The sequence below is a fragment of the Achroia grisella genome, unplaced genomic scaffold, assembly GCF_030625045.1.
Source record: "Achroia grisella isolate CSIRO2021 unplaced genomic scaffold, CSIRO_AGI_Agris_v1 utg546, whole genome shotgun sequence".
NCBI lineage: Eukaryota > Metazoa > Arthropoda > Insecta > Lepidoptera > Pyralidae > Achroia > Achroia grisella.
Window position 1 is genome coordinate 1,534,183 of NW_026712931.1, and position 19,474 is coordinate 1,553,656.

Consider the following 19,474-nt stretch of genomic DNA (forward strand, 5'->3'; position numbering starts at 1 on the left):
ATATCTAAACCTCCAATCACAAAAAATGTAGGCATTAGTAGTTGTCTTAATTTAAGTACATTAATACCGGTACTTACTTCAGAATTAAAAACCATTTCGTTAGCTCTTTATTTCTTTAAGTAACACCGAATGTTACCTTATTAACAAATCTTGGGAAACCGCTTGACGTTTTGAAGGCTTTTAAAACACAACAAAAAACATAAACGTTTCTTCAATACAAAAATGCACCTGAGAATGAAGGCGGTCCCACTTGACTAATATTTCGATTATAACAAATAACCGTGACTTGTTCCAAATTCACTGTTCATCATCCACTGGTGGCAGCGAAACAAACTGTTGACTTATGTAGTGCGTAGAAGTAGTAATGTATAATTTAGAACTCGATGTAACAATAAAAGAAATCACGGATTGTGGAAGGAAGTCACAGGTAATAATTCGTTTAGTCCAGGCTGCGCCCACGTTTTTTCCGCCGTTGGGCCACACAGGTGCACTCGCCTCCTAATTTACTATTCCGATATGATACCCGACTTGGACATGAACATGTTTAATGGTCTTATGTTGCTATAATTCGTGGTAAGATAACCTTATCCTTAGGTTGGTTACAGATAGCTTAGTAACCAAAAACATATAAAATCAGTTTTTTCATTAACCTAGTAGAGTTAATTTAAAATGCATGCAAATATATATCCGGAACTAATCATCCTTTAAGCCCTAATAACGCATGATTAAATAAAACAGTAGATCAAATTAATTAAATATATAAAATACAAAAGAAGTTTATTAAAAAAAAATATCTACTAATATTCTTAAACAGGACTTTCATAAAAATTTGTCTTTCGTCCAGGATATCATAAGAAGCAATTAAGAAAACAAAGCACTAATATTTCAAAGATAAAGACAACCCGAAATAAATGTATTATATATACTGAAGTAGAGTTTTATTCAGTTTTATAGTATCTGCAGCCGCCAGACTAACGTAATAGTAATGTAGTTCGTTAAATTCTAATTTTATGCAAAGAAACCGATGCTCAACAGTGGGTCAGTAACTGGTTGATAATATCATCTTATTTGTTGTCAACAAATACATAAAAAAATAATTAATGTTATTACGATGTAACCCTCAATACTTAGAAGTAAAAAAGGAACAAGTAATTTTATTGCAACTAGTCCAATTAAACGAAGTAGAGATCAATTAATTGACTGAATAATAAATAACATACCTCTTTATATATCTATCAAGTATCTATTGTAGATCCGGTATTATAATTTTTTTTTTTGCTGTAGTACGTGATATTTTTATACAGCAACTGTAACATTTTATACAAAATGTCATATACATTGGATTATCCCATGCTGCTTAATATCGTGCTTATGTGGAATTTATAACAGTCAATAAACATTTTATAGCTTTGATATCAAAAAATAAATTATATTACCTAATCATACATCATATTTTTGTAGGTTTATACATACAATTTACTTCTAAGAACGCTTTGTCTGTATGTATTTCCTTTTGGAGTATAATTTAATCAATGTGAGCTCAAACTAATTAAAATATTCATAAACATCAACAAAAACATCTCATAAGTCTTCAGTTGATTATTTGTAAGTCCATCGATTTTAAACTTATTAAAAACTAAAATACTAGTGTCTCTCTAGTGTAGTAGTATATGTATGTACTCTAGTGTAATTTTATTTTTGACATATCTAATAGGTATAAGTGATAATTTCGTTATAAGTTTGTATAAGAATACTTTATTTAGACTTTTGACAAAATTAATTAGTATTTTTTTATAGATGGTAAATCCTATTTACATGAACAGCTATCTAAATATATTTATGAATGCTTCTGTGGCATGTGGCCTGTATATGTAATTATTTAATATGCACTCACTGATAGTACGTCCGTAAATGCCAGACAATGAAATAATGGTTCCACGTAACTCTTCACGGGAAGTAATAACTGGTACAAAGCGTCGGGTAAGCAATAAAGCAAAGAGGCGCCATTTTGAATTCTTATTGTAACTGCAATGTATTGTCGTTGGGAGGTCGCATCCGGCGCCGGCATTTACATTGGACGCGACACGAATCGATTAACAAATCCCATAGACACTTATTATAATACAATCTATTGCCTATTTTAGACTAAGCAAGACTAACAGTACTTTCTCCTTTACCGACTGTTAAACACTGTATTTATTTGAACTACAAAATTCATCTTTAAGGCGACACTTAACGTGTTCTAATTCTGACATTGAGTGTTACTATAAAGAATTGCAAATAATTTATCTATTTATTTTTCCTCTCAAACTTGGATAGCAACAAATACTTACCTACATGTAGTATTTTTCGACATCATCCATAAAATATTATTACAAACTATTGCTGTGAGCTGAGCAAAAGCTGGTGTCTGAGTCTGTAATATATATCACTTTCTTTTAGCTAAACATAATATTTTATCTATTTCAAAAATATTTATTCACAAGCAACTTCTAATCGGATTTTAGTATGTAAGAACATTAATTTGTATCCACTAGTACCTACCTAATTGCGTTATGCATTTTATTCATTAAATGCTACACAATTTGAACAAGTGCAGAATCAGCGACAGGTGGCCCCGCACGTGCCGACTTGAATAAAACGCAATGAATGTCAAATGTCGTCTTCGAGTCATACACGAGTTGCTTTTTATTTAAAATTAAAAATACCATCTAGAACCTTCGTTAAAATCCCTAAAACACATTTTTCTTTGCACTCCTTGGCGGTTAGGTCTTTACGAACACAACCTAAATGTGAAGATACTTTCTGATTCCATATCATTAAGATATTTATTGCTCGATATATGCCATCATTTAATTTTAGTGACTCGGCGGAGGGCGTAGAATCTAGAATGGTTTGAATCAAAGCCAGCTTCGTTCGAGGGTTAATTCGCCACCCTCTATGACTGCCTGACTTTTCATTATCGAGATGTTTTATTAAAGGAGGGCCTGGTGCATATCTGGTTACGGGGGGCATTTAGGGTTATCTCTTAATGTTTTTTTTTTATATATATATACCTAAACATTGAGTATATATTTTTTAAGGAAACAGATTACCTACTTCCTTCTATTTAATTTTCCTAGTCGCTAAAGCAATGATAGACGACACACCTAGTGATCTAATATGTCTTAATAATTTAGTTTCTAATGTAATTTTTATAATTTTATGTACATAATACTAAAAATACTCATCCTAATGCTTGTATATTGTAATATATTCTTGTACATAATATATGTGTCTTGGATTTAAATATATTGACGTATAATTAACACTACACTATTACATGCTTATTTGTTATTCCCATGATACAGTAATTGAGAATACTCGTAATTCAAACCAATAAAGCTATATCTGTAATTTACTAAAATCATTCTAATGTTTTCCAGTCTCATTCGAACCAGTTCACGACCTGAATAGTGCATGATCTGACTGATTACTTACATACTTATATTGTAGACGAGCATTAGAAAACGATTCGAATTTGTAATGAAACATAAACCTAAAATATGTTTAATAAAAATCATTTAACCTTGATTAATAAGAAGGAATAGAAATCTAAAATTAAGTTATTTAGCAACTCTGAGTTGCAAAACAACTCAGTTTTAGATTCCTGAAGTAGTTCCTACTACTACGTCTCATAGTTACACTGTTGTGTTGTATACTTACCAAGACCGGAGCTTATAGTTAGAAAGTTAATTTTCTTGAGTTTAGGTCTTAGGGGTATATATCTGAATGAAAATGAAAACCTTTAGTTCCCCTAACCCTATAATACCTGATACGATACTGTAATACCTGATGCTACTAGAATAAATTGCAATTTTACAGCCCTAAAAAGGGTAGGTACAATCTGCATAAATGAAGTTATGGATTGGCGGGGCGCTAGTGGAATGTTTACAATAGGATTTAGGGTTGGCGGATATTGCATTCCTATACGAAACTATTGATCAAGGAGATGAAATTGTACAATTTCAGTATCTGTGCTCTTATCTTATAGTCAAATTGTACCATCGATTTTGCGTTGATACTATTGAAAATATATGTAAACAAACCTCATGTAGAAATGCCGTACCCAAAGCACAATATTTGTTCCTTCGATTTCTTTATATATTAGTTCTGTATCTATCTGAAGTTGCATCTGTGTACAAAAGTAATCTTATCGCTACCCACAACACACAGTTTTCATTTAAGCTTCTTCTTGAGATACTAAATAACCATCCTTCTTCCATAGATACACATAACTCCTTTCATCCGCTATCGTAATTAGTCTCATTCATACATGACAATACAAGCGACTCTGAAGTTGATAATTAAAAATTATACTTACTTAACATTACGCTTTAAAATGACTTACTTATCAATTAGACAAAATAATTGTGCCACTGCTGACACATAACGTCATCGGCTATGTTGCATCAACACGAAGACATTCGTTTCGATAAACATGCTATTCATTTCCACGAAACTATGTTTGACAAAACATTATAGACAAAGACAATGCCACGCGCCGTATCCAAACATTTGTGAGTCAATCGTCAGTCTTCACTGTCAGTCTGTCGCTCATAATCTGGTACTGGACTGAACTTGCCTGACTGACCGGCTTTACAAGATTAAGTTTATAAATTCTATATTTCAATAATCTAATTCAGAAAGCAAGTCACACAAGGCCTATCAAGAATTATATGAAAATATAAATTTGGTTTTTTAATGTGCATAAGAATGTTTTTAATTAGGACAAAATTACCATAATACGTATTTTTAATTACACATGAGTAAAGTAACAAATAATCATCAAAATCCATATAGAATTGGTAATGTAAATATCGCGGTGCATCTAAACCTGTACATCTCTGCTAATATTATAAATTCAGAAGTGTCTCTGCCTGTGTATTTTCGGATCAAAGATTTCAAAATACTATTTCCATAAAGATAATCTCAAAGTTGTCGCGTGTAACAGCTAGTTACTATATATAATACATAATTGTAAGCAGTAAAATTACGGGCATTAATGCCTACTTAGTCCTCTAGAATGGCAACGCCTGAGTCGTCACAATATATATCTGTGGTGTCCTAATATACCTATAGGTTAACGAGGATTTTGCACTTTCATAAAGAAAACAAGGTTTTCCTAATGCCTGGGACTTTGTGTGATCTTACTCTGTCAGCAGCAGCACATGAATGTAATCCATTTTTCCAGTACTGTACTTTTGAAACGTAATCAAAATTAAACTGAATAAGATTTCTAAACTGAGCGAGTATTGTTTCGATACTTGAAATATGGAATTAATGCTTTGCTAGTATAACTCAAGAGTATAAAATATGTCAAACGGCGCAGTTCATTTAATTGCAATTAGTTTTTTGAGTAGTTTTTAAATAAAACGACTATGTAATATAACTAAACTACAGAATCCTAAAGGCCACATATTTAAAAGTTTCTTTGAATACATAAAAATACAGTCGTTTAAAGAATATTTTTAGTGGTGGTTAAAAAACAATGTCTCATAAATACACATTACATTCCTATGTCTTATCTCTAATGTGTATTCGTGTTTTTGCTTTTTTGAAAATATTTTGGAGAATGAAGATAAAAACGTATTCCAAAGACAAATACCACCACAAGATCTAAATACTTACCTATTTATTTGCACCAAATGATCCGATTGAATAATGTATTATTAATATTATTCCATATAATTAATATTTTATGATTATGAGACCGCAATAATTCTTCGAATAATTAAGTTCTTATTTATATAATAATTTAGTTATTAGACACATTTTTGTGATATTGGGACTGGTTTTGGACTTATCGAACGTGGCGGTTGTACATGTATGCTTATTTATTCCATGAACTGTAATTAATTGATAATTCAACACTAATTTTGTTCACTATTACAATTTTTTATGTAACAAAATCGTAGGTATGTTGGCATTAATTTTATTTCCTGTAGTATTAACGTGTAAAACGAAAAAACATGTTTTGTTTTTAGTGGCATTTGAAAAAACAGGTAGGTATATGTACCCTATAAAACATTATACAACGTGTACCTATTACGTATAAATAAATAGTAAACCACTCACTACGTTTTTGTTGGCGATTATTGTTTTTATCTTGTTTTCTGAGACTAACAGGATACCTATAAAATTACATTCTTTGGCTTCATAAACAAATTTTATGTTCAATTTTGATCTTTATAACGAAATACATAAGATAGTTTCCGTAAAGTCATACAAGACACACGAGCACACGTGCGCGTCTCCGCCCGCGCAGATCGTGACCTGCGCCTGCGCTCGCCTCCACGACTGTTCACAGACCTCGGTTAATTGATAAGATTCTTCAGTATAAAAAGTATATTAAATCAAATAATATTTTTTGTAACCTTACTATTAAGGCGACGCTGTGATAAACAATTATTTAAAAAGGAGGTACCGCGCCCCGTACATTTCATACAATCGAGTAATATATTTCGTTTTTATAAAATAAATTATACCTACCCTTCAAGTTCAGACACTGCATAAATTTATGTAGATGCTTATGAATAATGAAACATCCCCTCGATTTGATTTGTAACTAGTCATTTTTTCTAAATAATTTACTTATATTGATAAAACATTATATCTACTATATATAGATATATAAGTTTTATATTGATTATTTATACTTATTAGTTCGTCTAAGAAAGTACGTACTTATTTAGCAGCTTAATTTGACTTTTCTTTTGCCATATGTATATCATTCATCTAAAACCGAAACAAAACTTGCGAATCATAATCCTAAGTATTAACTACTTATGATCTTTTTTATGATTCTTTATGATAACGATATTTTATAGTTTAATAACCTCTTATGCAAAGAAATGAACATAGTAATTTATATCAGCGTAAATAGATATAATCTGGCGTCATTGGCTCTAAAATATTATTCAAACGTCAAGATCAAGAGATCGCCGCACGAAGCGAAATACCGAAACGACTCCGAATACTCAGGTGCGTCGATCGTTACCGACTTGGATAGCGGATACATTGTGAGATGTGAGTCTGTGAGCCATTGGCGGCTGGCGCACTCACAAAATGTAAAAGATGCGAGAGACGCGCCACAATGGAGCGGGCCTCTACCAATTGTACACAAATACGTATTGGAATTTTAAATCCCACAGAGCATTCTTCAGGTGTTCACATTTATTCAAAGTTGTAACATAATGACAAACTACTTCTTTGTTAACGATTTCTAAAATCAAACTACCTACCTACTGTCTCTTAGTTAAGTGCAAACAGATTTAATTGAGTATATCTATTTTATTGGATTGAATAAATTAATGTCAATTAAATAATTCACAATAAACAAATAAAATACCTAGGTAGGTACCTAAATATATTATACCTAACCTAGGAGATATAATGCGAACTCAACACTTATTGCAACAGTGTTACTTAACCACAAACTAATAGAGTAATGAAAAAAATAGATTCGATTCGATTAGATCAATTTTCTTGTACCGCCCTCAGCACTTATATAAAATCGGAACTGTGGATAAAATTAATTAAAAGAAAAATATAGATATCTCAAATGAATCCTACCCTATGACTTTAACTTAGTTTTATTTTTTAAGGCCATTTGTTCGAAGACCTCAGTGAAAGAGGGCGCCCCGCAATAATGATTTTATTTAATGTAACATAGTCACATTACTATTTTTAGTAATTCTGCCAACCACTGCTAGAACTTAACGACAATTAGATTTAAATTGAATGGACAACAGGTAATTATTGCCATCTATTATTACTTATTCGAAATAGAAGGTTAGTGTAGAAGTCACTTATCTGTATAGATAACTAACATGTCTGTCGTCCTATTAAATTAATAGTTAATCTATTGTACAAGAGATGGGGCTAATATGGATCAAAACATCGTGTAAATTATTAAATTATCTATGGAACAAAAGATGGCGCTAGTGTAGATCGAAACAGTGATATTCTATATTATAATGTAAAGAATGGCAACACTGATTCATATATAAGTAGACGCCATTCCCAAAAATGCTTCTTTTTGATTGGTTATCGCGTACCGAATCTACTTGACTTCGTGAAATGGCATTTTCCGCCATTTTGATTACTTCTGTTGTCCGGAGTGTTCTCGCTGATACCCGAAATAGTATCGGGCCGCATTGCGGCAATCTGCTATATTTTTATCAAGGTAAGAATCAAATATTAATTAATATCAATTATATTTCTTTGTTTTATCATTATTTTGCACTAGAGGTATCTCCACGAATGATATTATATCCTTCATGGTCGTAATATTAGTGCTATAATAATAAGCCTACCCATTCGAAAGCATTAATTACTCACTGTTTTCGTCAGTTACAGGCATTACAATAGATTTAAACTTGATTTGTTTCGAAATTATCAGAAACTTCAAAGTAATAACCTAATAATTGTTTCAGGGATAGGTTAGACCGGCACGATGTATCTTTATAATTTGACTTTACAAGGATCAACAGCCATTACCCACGCTGTACATGGTAATTTTTCGGGTACAAAACAGCAAGAAATAGTGATTTCTCGTGGCAAAATATTGGAGCTTCTTCGTCCAGATCCTAATACCGGCAAAGTGCACACTCTGATGAAAGTGGAGATATTCGGAGTTGTTCGCTCTATGATGTCGTTTCGTCTCACTGGCGGCACAAAAGGTAACTGGAATTTATTTATGCCACGTGCACGTTTATACTTGTGAGCAGATTTCTTAATAACTTTTCAACGGTACCCTGATGTAGATTTAAAATGGAAATGTATTGCATCGTCTTGCTCCATGCATCCACTTACACAGTTTGTGTGGTATAACTAAATGCAAAGATTAAAGCCAGCGCGTCGCTCTTAGTAATCTCTGTAATTGCCAAGTTGTATCTTGCATTGGTACAGTTACCACTCTTATTCCATACCTAGTTGTTTATGAGCCATGACATCATCCCCAAAGTACTTACATCCTTCGGGGATGAAGCTACAGCTAGTAAACATTTTTATTCAAATTACTATTTATTACATTAGCTATCTGCATGTGAAAGTCCTATCAAAATCAGTCCCAACTGTTAAAGAGATTAGCAGTGACAAAAATATTACTGACAAAATTATTTTCAATAATTTATTTTTATGTAAGTACCATATAGACTTTTCAAATGGATTCAGTAAAAAGCTATTAATTTAAAATTACAGATACTTCAATTTTTTTTGTGTAGATAGTACTTATACATAATTATATTATTTAAATTACAACCTATTAAAAAATATTAGTTAACCAATAAATATCTGAATGTTTCGTATAGACCACTGTCCTTTGACCTAGAATTACAATTCTGTCATATAGTCTATATTACTCAAAAATTAATCAAATTATTATAGAATACTTCCTTTGAACATTTTTGTCAGAATTATACTTTTGTTACAGATTATATTGTTATTGGATCAGACTCTGGTAGGATTGTGATATTGGAGTACATACCTGCCAAAAATATTCTAGAAAAGGTTCATCAAGAAACCTTTGGTAAATCAGGATGCCGAAGAATTGTTCCAGGACAATATTTAGCTATTGACCCTAAAGGCAGAGCTGTTATGATTGGTAAGTTATCATTGTATATTTTTTTTTTAACTTTTTACAAACTCTTTAAAAAGAGTAACTTTTTGTTTTTATTTTATTATTTTGTTTTAACTTCTAGAAATAGAAATAGAAATAATCTTTATTCAAATAAACTCATTACAAGCACTTTTGAATAGTCATATTTTGATCTGTTTTTATTATTAAAGCATATATTATAATACCTAATTGTGAACTTTACATTTAAATAATTAATCTACTGCCATAAAAGAAATATTATATTATAACATATATTTTGTAGTTTCTTTAAGTTTATTAATTTTACCATTTGCCATGATATAAAAAATGTAATATATTAACACTTGCTAATAAATACCCAATATTGTAGGAGCCATTGAAAAACAGAAACTAGTCTACATATTGAACAGAGATGCGGAGGCTAGGTTGACAATTTCCTCTCCATTAGAAGCCCACAAATCCAATACATTGGTCTACCATATGGTAGGTGTTGATGTAGGATTTGAGAACCCTATGTTTGCTTGTCTTGAAATTGATTATGAAGAAGCAGACAGCGATCCTTCAGGTATGTGTTGCTATATATTATAGGGTTTAAAATAAATTGATCTGTTTTTATTTGATAAGTACAAATGTTTTACTTGATGTTCTCCAAATACACTAGATTTATGTATAGTCACAAATTAGTTGAAACATAACAATCCTATGTGTGAGAGGGACCTCTAAACATTGATATTCTGCATAGGGTTCAATCAGATTCCTTATCCAAAAATTGGGCAAGCTTATTATATTATACAAAGGAAAACAAATAATTTCACATACTTAAATTGACTTCAAATCTACAATGATTATTTTGAGGTCCGTGTTTCCGATTTACATTGACGTCAAATCCTCTTTATATGATTTTTCTCTGTCAATTGCTCATATTTTTTTTATTATTTACAATACAATTCATAGAAATATTTTTCCTCAGGTGAAGCAGCTCAGAAAACCCAGCAAACACTAACTTTTTATGAATTAGACTTGGGATTAAATCATGTAGTAAGAAAATATTCTGAACCATTAGAGGAACATGCAAACTTCCTTATAACTGTCCCAGGTGGCAATGATGGACCCTCTGGAGTATTGATCTGCTCTGAGAACTATCTCACATATAAGAATTTGGGTGACCAGCATGATATTAGATGTCCAATACCACGACGACGTAATGATTTAGATGATCCAGAAAGAGGAATGATTTTTGTTTGCTCTGCTACTCATAAAACAAAGTCAATGTTTTTCTTTTTGGCACAAACTGAACAAGGAGACATATTCAAAATAACTATAGAAACTGATGAAGACATGGTAACCGAGATAAAGTTGAAATATTTTGATACTGTACCTGTAGCTTCTTCTATGTGTGTCTTAAAAACTGGATTTTTATTTGTGGCCTCTGAATTTGGCAACCAGTAAGTAAATATTTATATGTTAATGTAATAAATAAATAAACATGATTTATATTCATGCATGTAAACCTGTAAGTGTGGATTGTTCCAAGCTTGCATATATTTGACACATGCTATATAAGCAATCTCTGAACCAAGGTTCCTCCCTTTACTATGGGGTGCGTGCACACTGATATGAGATGTACAAGTGCCCTCTATAGACTACATAGTTTTATTAGTAAAAAGATAAGGAACATTTACTTTCTTTTACAGCTTTTTATATCAAATTGCTCACTTGGGAGATGAAGATGATGAACCAGAATTTAGCTCTGCTATGCCTTTAGAAGAAGGTGATACTTTCTTCTTTGCACCACGACCTCTTAGGAATTTAGTATTGGTTGATGAATTGGATTCTTTATCCCCTGTATTAGGTAAGTTAACCAAGTTTTATTATTGCAATTATAGACATAATTATTTTCTTGTAAGTATATTTTCTATTCATATAATTAAACACTACTTTTCTTTTAGCATGTCATGTAGCAGATTTAGCAGGTGAAGATACACCTCAGGTTTACTTAGCGTGTGGACGAGGCCCACGATCCTCTATAAGAGCTCTGAGGCATGGTTTAGAAGTAGCAGAAATGGCAGTCTCAGAGTTACCGGGCTCTCCCAATGCTGTATGGACTGTCAGACGCCATAAGGATGGTAAGTCTCATGACAATAATGAAATGTAACTATTTAATTAGAGATATTAAAATTTGAAAAAATTTAACCAAGTAGCATTAAGTCAATGTCTCCTTACTGATATAGGTAATAATAGGAGCTTAATGATTATAATTCTGGTCCGTGTTACTGACAAACCGTGACGTCACAATAACCACTTATGAAGGCTCCTCTTTATCAACAAATTACTAATAAAACCCTGGTTGTTTGTCATACATAAACACCAGTGGTTTTTCTTTTCAGAATCTACTATCCGGCGATGATCAAATTGAGATGGTTTCGACAATCGCACAGGTAGGCAACCAACACGCATTTAACTTCACCGGAGCCGCTGTTACGAGAGAAAAATGTTTAAAAATCCTAATCTATCTTACATTATCTTGTATTTTTTCTGTTGGTTGCAGAGGAATATGATTCTTACATCATTGTATCATTCGTAAACGCTACACTTGTACTCTCTATTGGCGAGACAGTCGAAGAAGTGACAGACTCTGGTTTCTTGGGTACAACGCCTACACTTAGTTGCCATGCTTTGGGTAATGACGCCCTTGTTCAGGTATACCCTGATGGTATACGACACATTCGTGCGGATAAACGTGTCAATGAATGGAAGGCGCCAGGGAAAAAGTCAATTGTCAAATGCGCCGTCAATCAGAGACAGGTTGTGATAGCATTGACAGGTGGCGAACTAGTCTATTTCGAAATGGATCCTGTAAGTAAATATTTCTACGTTATTTCTTTGCAACCGACGTATTGCGTGGATTTGCTTTCGGGTGATGCCTCGCAATGGTAGAGTGTAGCTGCCACATGCAGTGATGTGCTCACAACGTCGCAGATTATACCGACTTCCCGCTTGCGGTCGAGGTCGGACGCGGCATATTCCATAGCCAAACTGGAGTCGCTTAGACTATGAAGGTGGCAAAACCATGTCGTGGACAAAAATATAAACATATTCAAATCATTTAAGTTATATATATTTTACATCTACTAATACTACTCCTTATTACAGACTGGCCAGCTAAATGAATATACTGAAAGGAAAAAGTTGTCATCAGATGTGTCATGTATGGCACTGGGATCAGTGGCTACTGGAGAACAAAGAGCTTGGTTTTTAGCAGTAGGATTGAATGATAATACTGTGAGGATAATTTCACTAGACCCATCGGTAAGAAATCTTGATTTCAGTGAAATCAATGTCTTTTACTTTAAGGAGAAAATATATATTACAAAAAGAAAAGAAAATATATATATATTACCATTACTATGATGATAAAAGGACACCACTGATCTTTCCATGATTACAGCAACCTTAAAATGCGTTATTCTTAAACTCGCTGAGTTAACCATCCCTCTATACAAATATAAAGAAAATATCTTTCTCCAATATAACTATTGTTTCTTGTAGGACTGTTTATCACCACGTTCGATGCAAGCGTTACCAGCCAGTGCTGAATCTTTATGCATTGTTGAACAACCCTTTGAATCAGGAGCTAAATCAGCATTACATCTTAATATTGGCTTAAGCAATGGTGTGTTACTCAGAACCACATTGGATTCGGTGAGCGGGGATTTGGCAGATACAAGGACAAGGTTTGTATTCACTTGAATCTTTTGGTTTTTAATACTATATTACCAATGATGTCAACCATTTTCGCTCCGTGTTTCATCTGAAATACATTGACGATTAATTAACCAGATCTGAGGTACTCATTATGAACAAAATGGTAACCTTTTTGATTAGTACATTAAAAAATTAAAAGTTTATTATTGTTTCAGATACCTAGGATCTAGACCTGTGAAACTCTTTAAAGTAAGAGTTCAATCTAATGAGGCTGTGTTAGCTGTATCGTCCAGAACATGGCTTGGTTACCACTATCAGAACAGGTTCCACCTAACACCTCTATCATATGAATGCCTTGAATATGCTGCTGGGTTTAGTTCAGGTAAAATAGCAATCAATTATGTCTTATTTAATCGACGAATTGCGTGGTTTTGCTTTCGGGTGATGCCTTGCAATGGTAGAGTGTAGCTGCCACATGCAGTGATGTGCTCACAACGTCGCAGATCATACCGACTTCCCGCTTGCGGTCGAGGTCGGACGCGGCATATTCCATAGCCAAACTGGAGTCGCTCAGATTATGAAGGTGGCAAAACCATGTCGTGGACAAAAATAATTTACCTTGAGTTTATTATATAGTATGGTTATTATGATCTAACACTGCAATAACTACGTAATTTATTTACAGAACAATGTGCTGAAGGTATCGTAGCAATCTCTTCCAATACACTGAGAATCTTGGCACTAGAGAAGTTAGGTGCCGTTTTCAACCAGACTTACTTGCCATTAGATTATACTCCTAGGAAGTTTGTAATAAACACTGAACATAACCACATAGTTATTCTGGAAACTGATCATAACTCATATACTGAAGAAATGAAAAAACAAAGAAGGTAATGGACCTACATAGCCTTAACTAAATAATAAGCAGGCTTGTTTAAGGCATTTTAAATTCTACTGTCTGTCTATCACATAAAGTAACTAGTGGCCTGAGATAAGTGTATAAAATGATGAAACCTTAACACACACGTTACTGAAAAAAAAAAAATGTTGATAAACCTGCAGTCCTGATTAAATAAAATACTATTAATATTGATTTATTTATAAATTAGATATATTTTATTACAACAGTTTTTTTTTTATTAGGGTTCAAATGGCACAAGAAATGCGCGAAGCAGCTGCCGGTGGCGGTCCTGAAGAACAACAGCTTGCAAGTGAAATGGCCGACGCTTTTCTATCTGATATATTACCAGAAAACATATTTTCTTCACCAAAAGCAGGAACTGGTATGCATAACATTTTTTTTTAATAAAAACTTTTACCCGACAGCCATATTCTCTGGGCAAGATCAGTATATGTTGATAAGCATACTGGCTCTAATCGGATGTGGCGATATAAAATCCCTTCGTTAATCCCAGATGATCTCTTTGTGAGTCATTTGATTCAAGTATGGGAAACAATCACATCAACCATTGTAGATTCCTAATTTTTATAATAAAGTAAATATTTAAAATATTTATATGAGGAATATCTTTGTTTTATAGGAATGTGGGCATCACAGATTAGAGTTGTGGATATGGGAATTGGTGGTGGTCAACCCAACACATTGTTCCAACTACCTCTTGAACAGAACGAAGCTGCAGTTTCTATGTGTATTCTACGATGGAGCGCACATGCCGAACATGGACGACCACATTTAGTTGTTGGAGTTGCCAAAGATATGGTTCTTTCACCCAGGTCTTGTTCAGAAGGCAGTTTACACGTTTATAAGGTAAATACCACTCATGTTTTACCTTTTAACTACATCACATTATAAATTTACTATGATTTATTTTAATGAATTTGTTTTAATTATAGATATACGGAAGCACTGGCAAATTGGAGTTAGTCCACAAAACTCCCATAGATGAATATCCCGGTGCAGTAGCTGCATTTAATGGCAAACTTTTAGCTGGAGTGGGTCGTATGCTAAGACTATATGATATTGGCAGACGAAAATTATTACGCAAATGCGAAAACAGACATATACCAAACCTTATAGCCGATATCAAAACTATTGGACAAAGAATATATGTGTCTGATGTTCAAGAATCAGTATTATGTGTAAAATATAAGAAACGAGAGAACCAGTTGATCATTTTCGCAGACGACACTAACCCACGGTGGATCACAAATAGTTGCATATTAGATTACGACACAGTTGCAATGTCAGATAAATTTGGAAATGTTGCTGTTATGAGACTACCACAGTCTGTGTCCGATGACGTTGATGAAGACCCTACTGGAAATAAGGCATTATGGGACAGAGGTAATTAAACTTATGCATATAATACAGTACAATATACACAATAATACATCTTACTTGCATACTAATATAATCTTGTACTGCATCTTATTGTAATTTGTGGAGACAAATATATACTTGTATACTGAATTAGGGTCACTATAATCGTTCCCATATCATACATAATTCCTTGCAAATTTTTTTTTTCTATCTGTGATCAGCCTTGCCAGCTATAATCACATTTCCTTGCAAAATTGGGAATTTTTTTTAATCATCGTTGAATTCTATACAAGTGTTTAATTCTAATAGCATTCTCGATTACCCAATCTTAGGGAATGTAGAAGAACTTTCTATTCTGCCAGATATGATGATACCATCTAAATCACACATGCTAGACTTATGATAATCTTAAATGATTCTATATTTTAATCTGACTCAAACCATATGGAATTCTGATAGAATATGTAAGATTTTTTTTCTTATAAATTTGAAATTCCATAGGTCTTTTAAATGGCGCATCACAAAAAGGAGAAATAGTAATAAACTTCCATGTTGGTGAGACTGTGACGTCACTACAGAGAGCAACCTTAATTCCTGGGGGCTCTGAAGCTCTTCTGTATGCTACTGTCAGTGGATCCCTCGGTGTACTACTTCCCTTCACATCAAGAGAGGACCATGACTTCTTCCAGCACTTAGAGATGCATATGAGAAGTGAAAATTCACCACTTTGTGGTCGAGACCATTTGTCATTCAGAAGTTACTACTATCCAGTAAAGGTAAGATTTCACATTATAATATCATTTTAGAATTGTGCACTTGCATATGTTGGATGTATTGAGCAAGCAAAATTAATTTCGAAATATCTTAATCTAAATGTTAGACTGGAGTATCGAGAACAGATTTGCTACACATTTTGTGCAGACCCAATATAAAAGTCAAGAAATATATCAACAGTAAGTCAACAGCTAATGATAATGATATCATGAGCTGTGTTACACTGTTGGTAGAATATGTCCGGTGAGCGGTGCCGCACAAGCTCTCCGTACTGGAGGCCGTACGCTGCTGCCGCCGGCCACGTCCCTGAGAGTCGCGCGCGTTTTTTTGGCGCTCCTGTAGTATTTGGGACGAACAATCTATACAGTATACATGATATAATGAAAAATCAGTCAAATAGAAGTCGGACTTGCACACAATTTTTATATTGTTACCATTATACCCTATTTAATTATTTTTTTGAATAAATAGTCCTCATATTACTTCTCTTTTGTTCTAGAATGTCATAGATGGGGATCTCTGTGAACAGTTCAATTCATTGGATCCAGAAAAACAAAAAGCCATTGCTGGGGACTTAGAGCGAACACCAGCTGAAGTGTCAAAAAAACTGGAAGACATTAGAACCAGATATGCATTTTAATTTAGTTTATATTATAATATTTAAGTGTATGTTGTAATTAATTGTAAGAAATACAATGCATTTGGAAGAAATATCATATTTTTATTATTTCCAGCTTGTTGCGTGATGTATTCTTCCTGCTGGCCTCGTTAGAAAAGTGGATTACCCTCATATAATTATTACATCATGTAGAAAGGACTAGGCATATAACATTATATAGGAGGATCAAATAAATTATTTATTTAATAACGAATAGTAAGAATTACACTAATTATGTCATAGAATAATTATTTATTAATTGTGATTAAATATAAATATACCCAAACATATACAGCCTTGGCCAAAAGTATTAGGCACCCCAGAAAAGCGCACAATTCATGTTTACCAATTGAACAATGATAAAATGCTTATCTTAGATGGCATACCGGGGTCACAAATACCTTCTTAGAAAAGCAAACCTCTATTTTTGATGGTCATAAAACACCTGGTGACTGAAAAGAAAGGATTCGACTTTTTGCATTATTATTAGTCAATGTTTGGTCACTTGTATTCAAGACTAACTAGTAAACAAGTTTTTATATCTAACTCAGTGATTAAATTGACACCTAATTTACTTAAATATACCGAAAATAAGTGAAATTAGTTTGGAAAATCTAGTAAAAATATAACTTCTCCATGAACAGGGGAAATCGCAAAAAGAAATTACTAAGTTACTGAAATGTTCGCGATTCGCCGTGCAATTTGCCATCAAATGGTTTACTCAGGCTGGCAGTCATGCTATTAATCCAAAAACAGGCAGAAAACGTGTGACTTCGAAGCATGAGGATAGAAAATTAATACGCGAATCTATGAAAGATCGGAAGAAAACATCATCAAACCTTGCTGCTGCTTTGTCCGAAGAGGCTGGAAAGCCAATAAGTGCTCGTACCACCAGAAGACGACTTCAAGAAACGGGCTTAAAAGGATACAAAGCCAGGAAGAAGCTTTGGCTTTCAGAAGCTAACAAAAGAAAACGGCTTGAATTGGCTCTATGGCATTGACATTTTAGTGAGGAAGTTTGGGCCAATGTGCTGTGGTTTGACGAATCTAACTTTGAAGTAAGTAAATTTTACTGCTTTTGTTATTAATAATCATTGTCAACTATTTATTTTACTGAAATAATAAAAGTTAGGGTAGTTTAAAAAAACTTTTTATTTTCATTTTTCAACAGATATTTGGAACGCCAGGTGTGACCTTCGTGAAGCGACGTGTGGGCGAAGAATACCATTCAGATTGCGTTGTACCTACGGTAAAGCACGGAGGAGGCAGCGTAATGATCTGGGGCTGCATGGATGCTCAAGGGGTTGACGAAATGTTTGTTTGTGAAGGTCATAAGAACAGCGAAAAGTACATAAAAGTGCTTGAAACTGCGCTTATACCTTCGCAAACGAGTATTTTCGACGATACCAACTTAGACGGAGTTATATTCTAGCAAAACAATGTACCTTGTCATAAGTCAGCGACTTTGATATATTGGTTTACTGAAAACAACATTGTTTTGTTGCATGGGCCAGCACAGCCCCCAGATTTGAACCCAATTGAGCATCTTTGGAGCATTTTGAAGCGCAAGATTAAAGAGCATAGTACTACATCGAAAACGGCATTAAAAATGGGTTAGTACAAGAATGGTATGCCATTATAAGGGAGGATTGCACTATGCTTGTACGCAGCATGCCAGCTAAAATTAGTGCAATAATGAAATCCAAAGAAGAACCGACTAGATTTTAAGTTTTTTTTTATTCTTTTTTGTGTAATTTAATGGTAATAAATCAATTCAAAAAGTATAAGTTGTTTTTAATTATTATTTTTAGTAAAATGTAGGGTGCCTAATACTTTTGGCCAAGGCTGTATATCTTGGGATCTAAAGCGCTACTATATAACAATACACAGTAACTAATTTCAGTCATGCTTATCATATGTGTGCAATATAACAAATGTTAACACATGGAAATGTTTCTTAAAATTCACATAGGAATGACGGGTTCCGTGTATAATTGGCACTAACACGGTCTTAGTGCCAAGGCGCGCAATCACGCGCCTGCGCATCTTATCTAAAAGTGCCAGATGCGCGGTAGCGACTCACGCGTCATTGTGTTTTTTAATATGGTCCGCTATTTTGAAAATTGAAATATTTTTACAAAAATTACACAATTTTCTCTACTCCAAAATTGAAAAAGAGGGTAATTATTCTTGGCACTTTTCACATACATTGCGAAAAAATTTATTGCACTAAGACGGTTATATTTTAAAATGACATTCTACAGATTAAAATAAAATTTAATCGTCACGAAATTATTACTGAACCGAGCTAGAACAGCTAGTTAGCGCACAATTGCTGCTCACAGTTGAGCCCTTATAATACTTTCATTGCTTACAGTCGTGTCCATTTAGATTTGTTAAAAATAGTTTATATACG

The 19,474-nt window shown here is 33.4% G+C and overlaps 1 protein-coding gene across 2 annotated transcripts; it reads left to right on the forward strand.

The window, feature by feature from the left end:
* Positions 1 to 8,063: 8,063 nt before the first annotated feature.
* On the forward strand, positions 8,064 to 17,102 carry LOC131848154 (splicing factor 3B subunit 3). 2 transcript variants are annotated; one of them, XM_059197919.1, is made up of 17 exons: positions 8,067 to 8,227; positions 8,478 to 8,723; positions 9,476 to 9,646; positions 10,011 to 10,205; positions 10,611 to 11,085; positions 11,335 to 11,492; positions 11,590 to 11,766; positions 12,189 to 12,496; positions 12,794 to 12,949; positions 13,190 to 13,374; positions 13,561 to 13,727; positions 14,031 to 14,235; positions 14,489 to 14,628; positions 14,887 to 15,113; positions 15,200 to 15,650; positions 16,128 to 16,402; positions 16,900 to 17,102. In XM_059197919.1, exons 2-17 carry the CDS (start codon positions 8,498 to 8,500, stop codon positions 17,038 to 17,040), a joined length of 3,657 nt encoding a protein of 1,218 aa, XP_059053902.1. In that variant the 5' UTR covers positions 8,067 to 8,227; positions 8,478 to 8,497; the 3' UTR covers positions 17,041 to 17,102. The 2 variants fall into 2 exon arrangements, with proteins under 2 accessions (XP_059053903.1, XP_059053902.1); XM_059197920.1 differs by lacking the exons at positions 12,794 to 12,949; positions 13,190 to 13,374; positions 13,561 to 13,727; ... (4 more) ...; positions 16,128 to 16,402; positions 16,900 to 17,102 and adding an exon at positions 12,028 to 12,078 and having other exon boundaries at positions 8,064 to 8,227; positions 12,189 to 12,278.
* Positions 17,103 to 19,474: the final 2,372 nt, after the last annotated feature.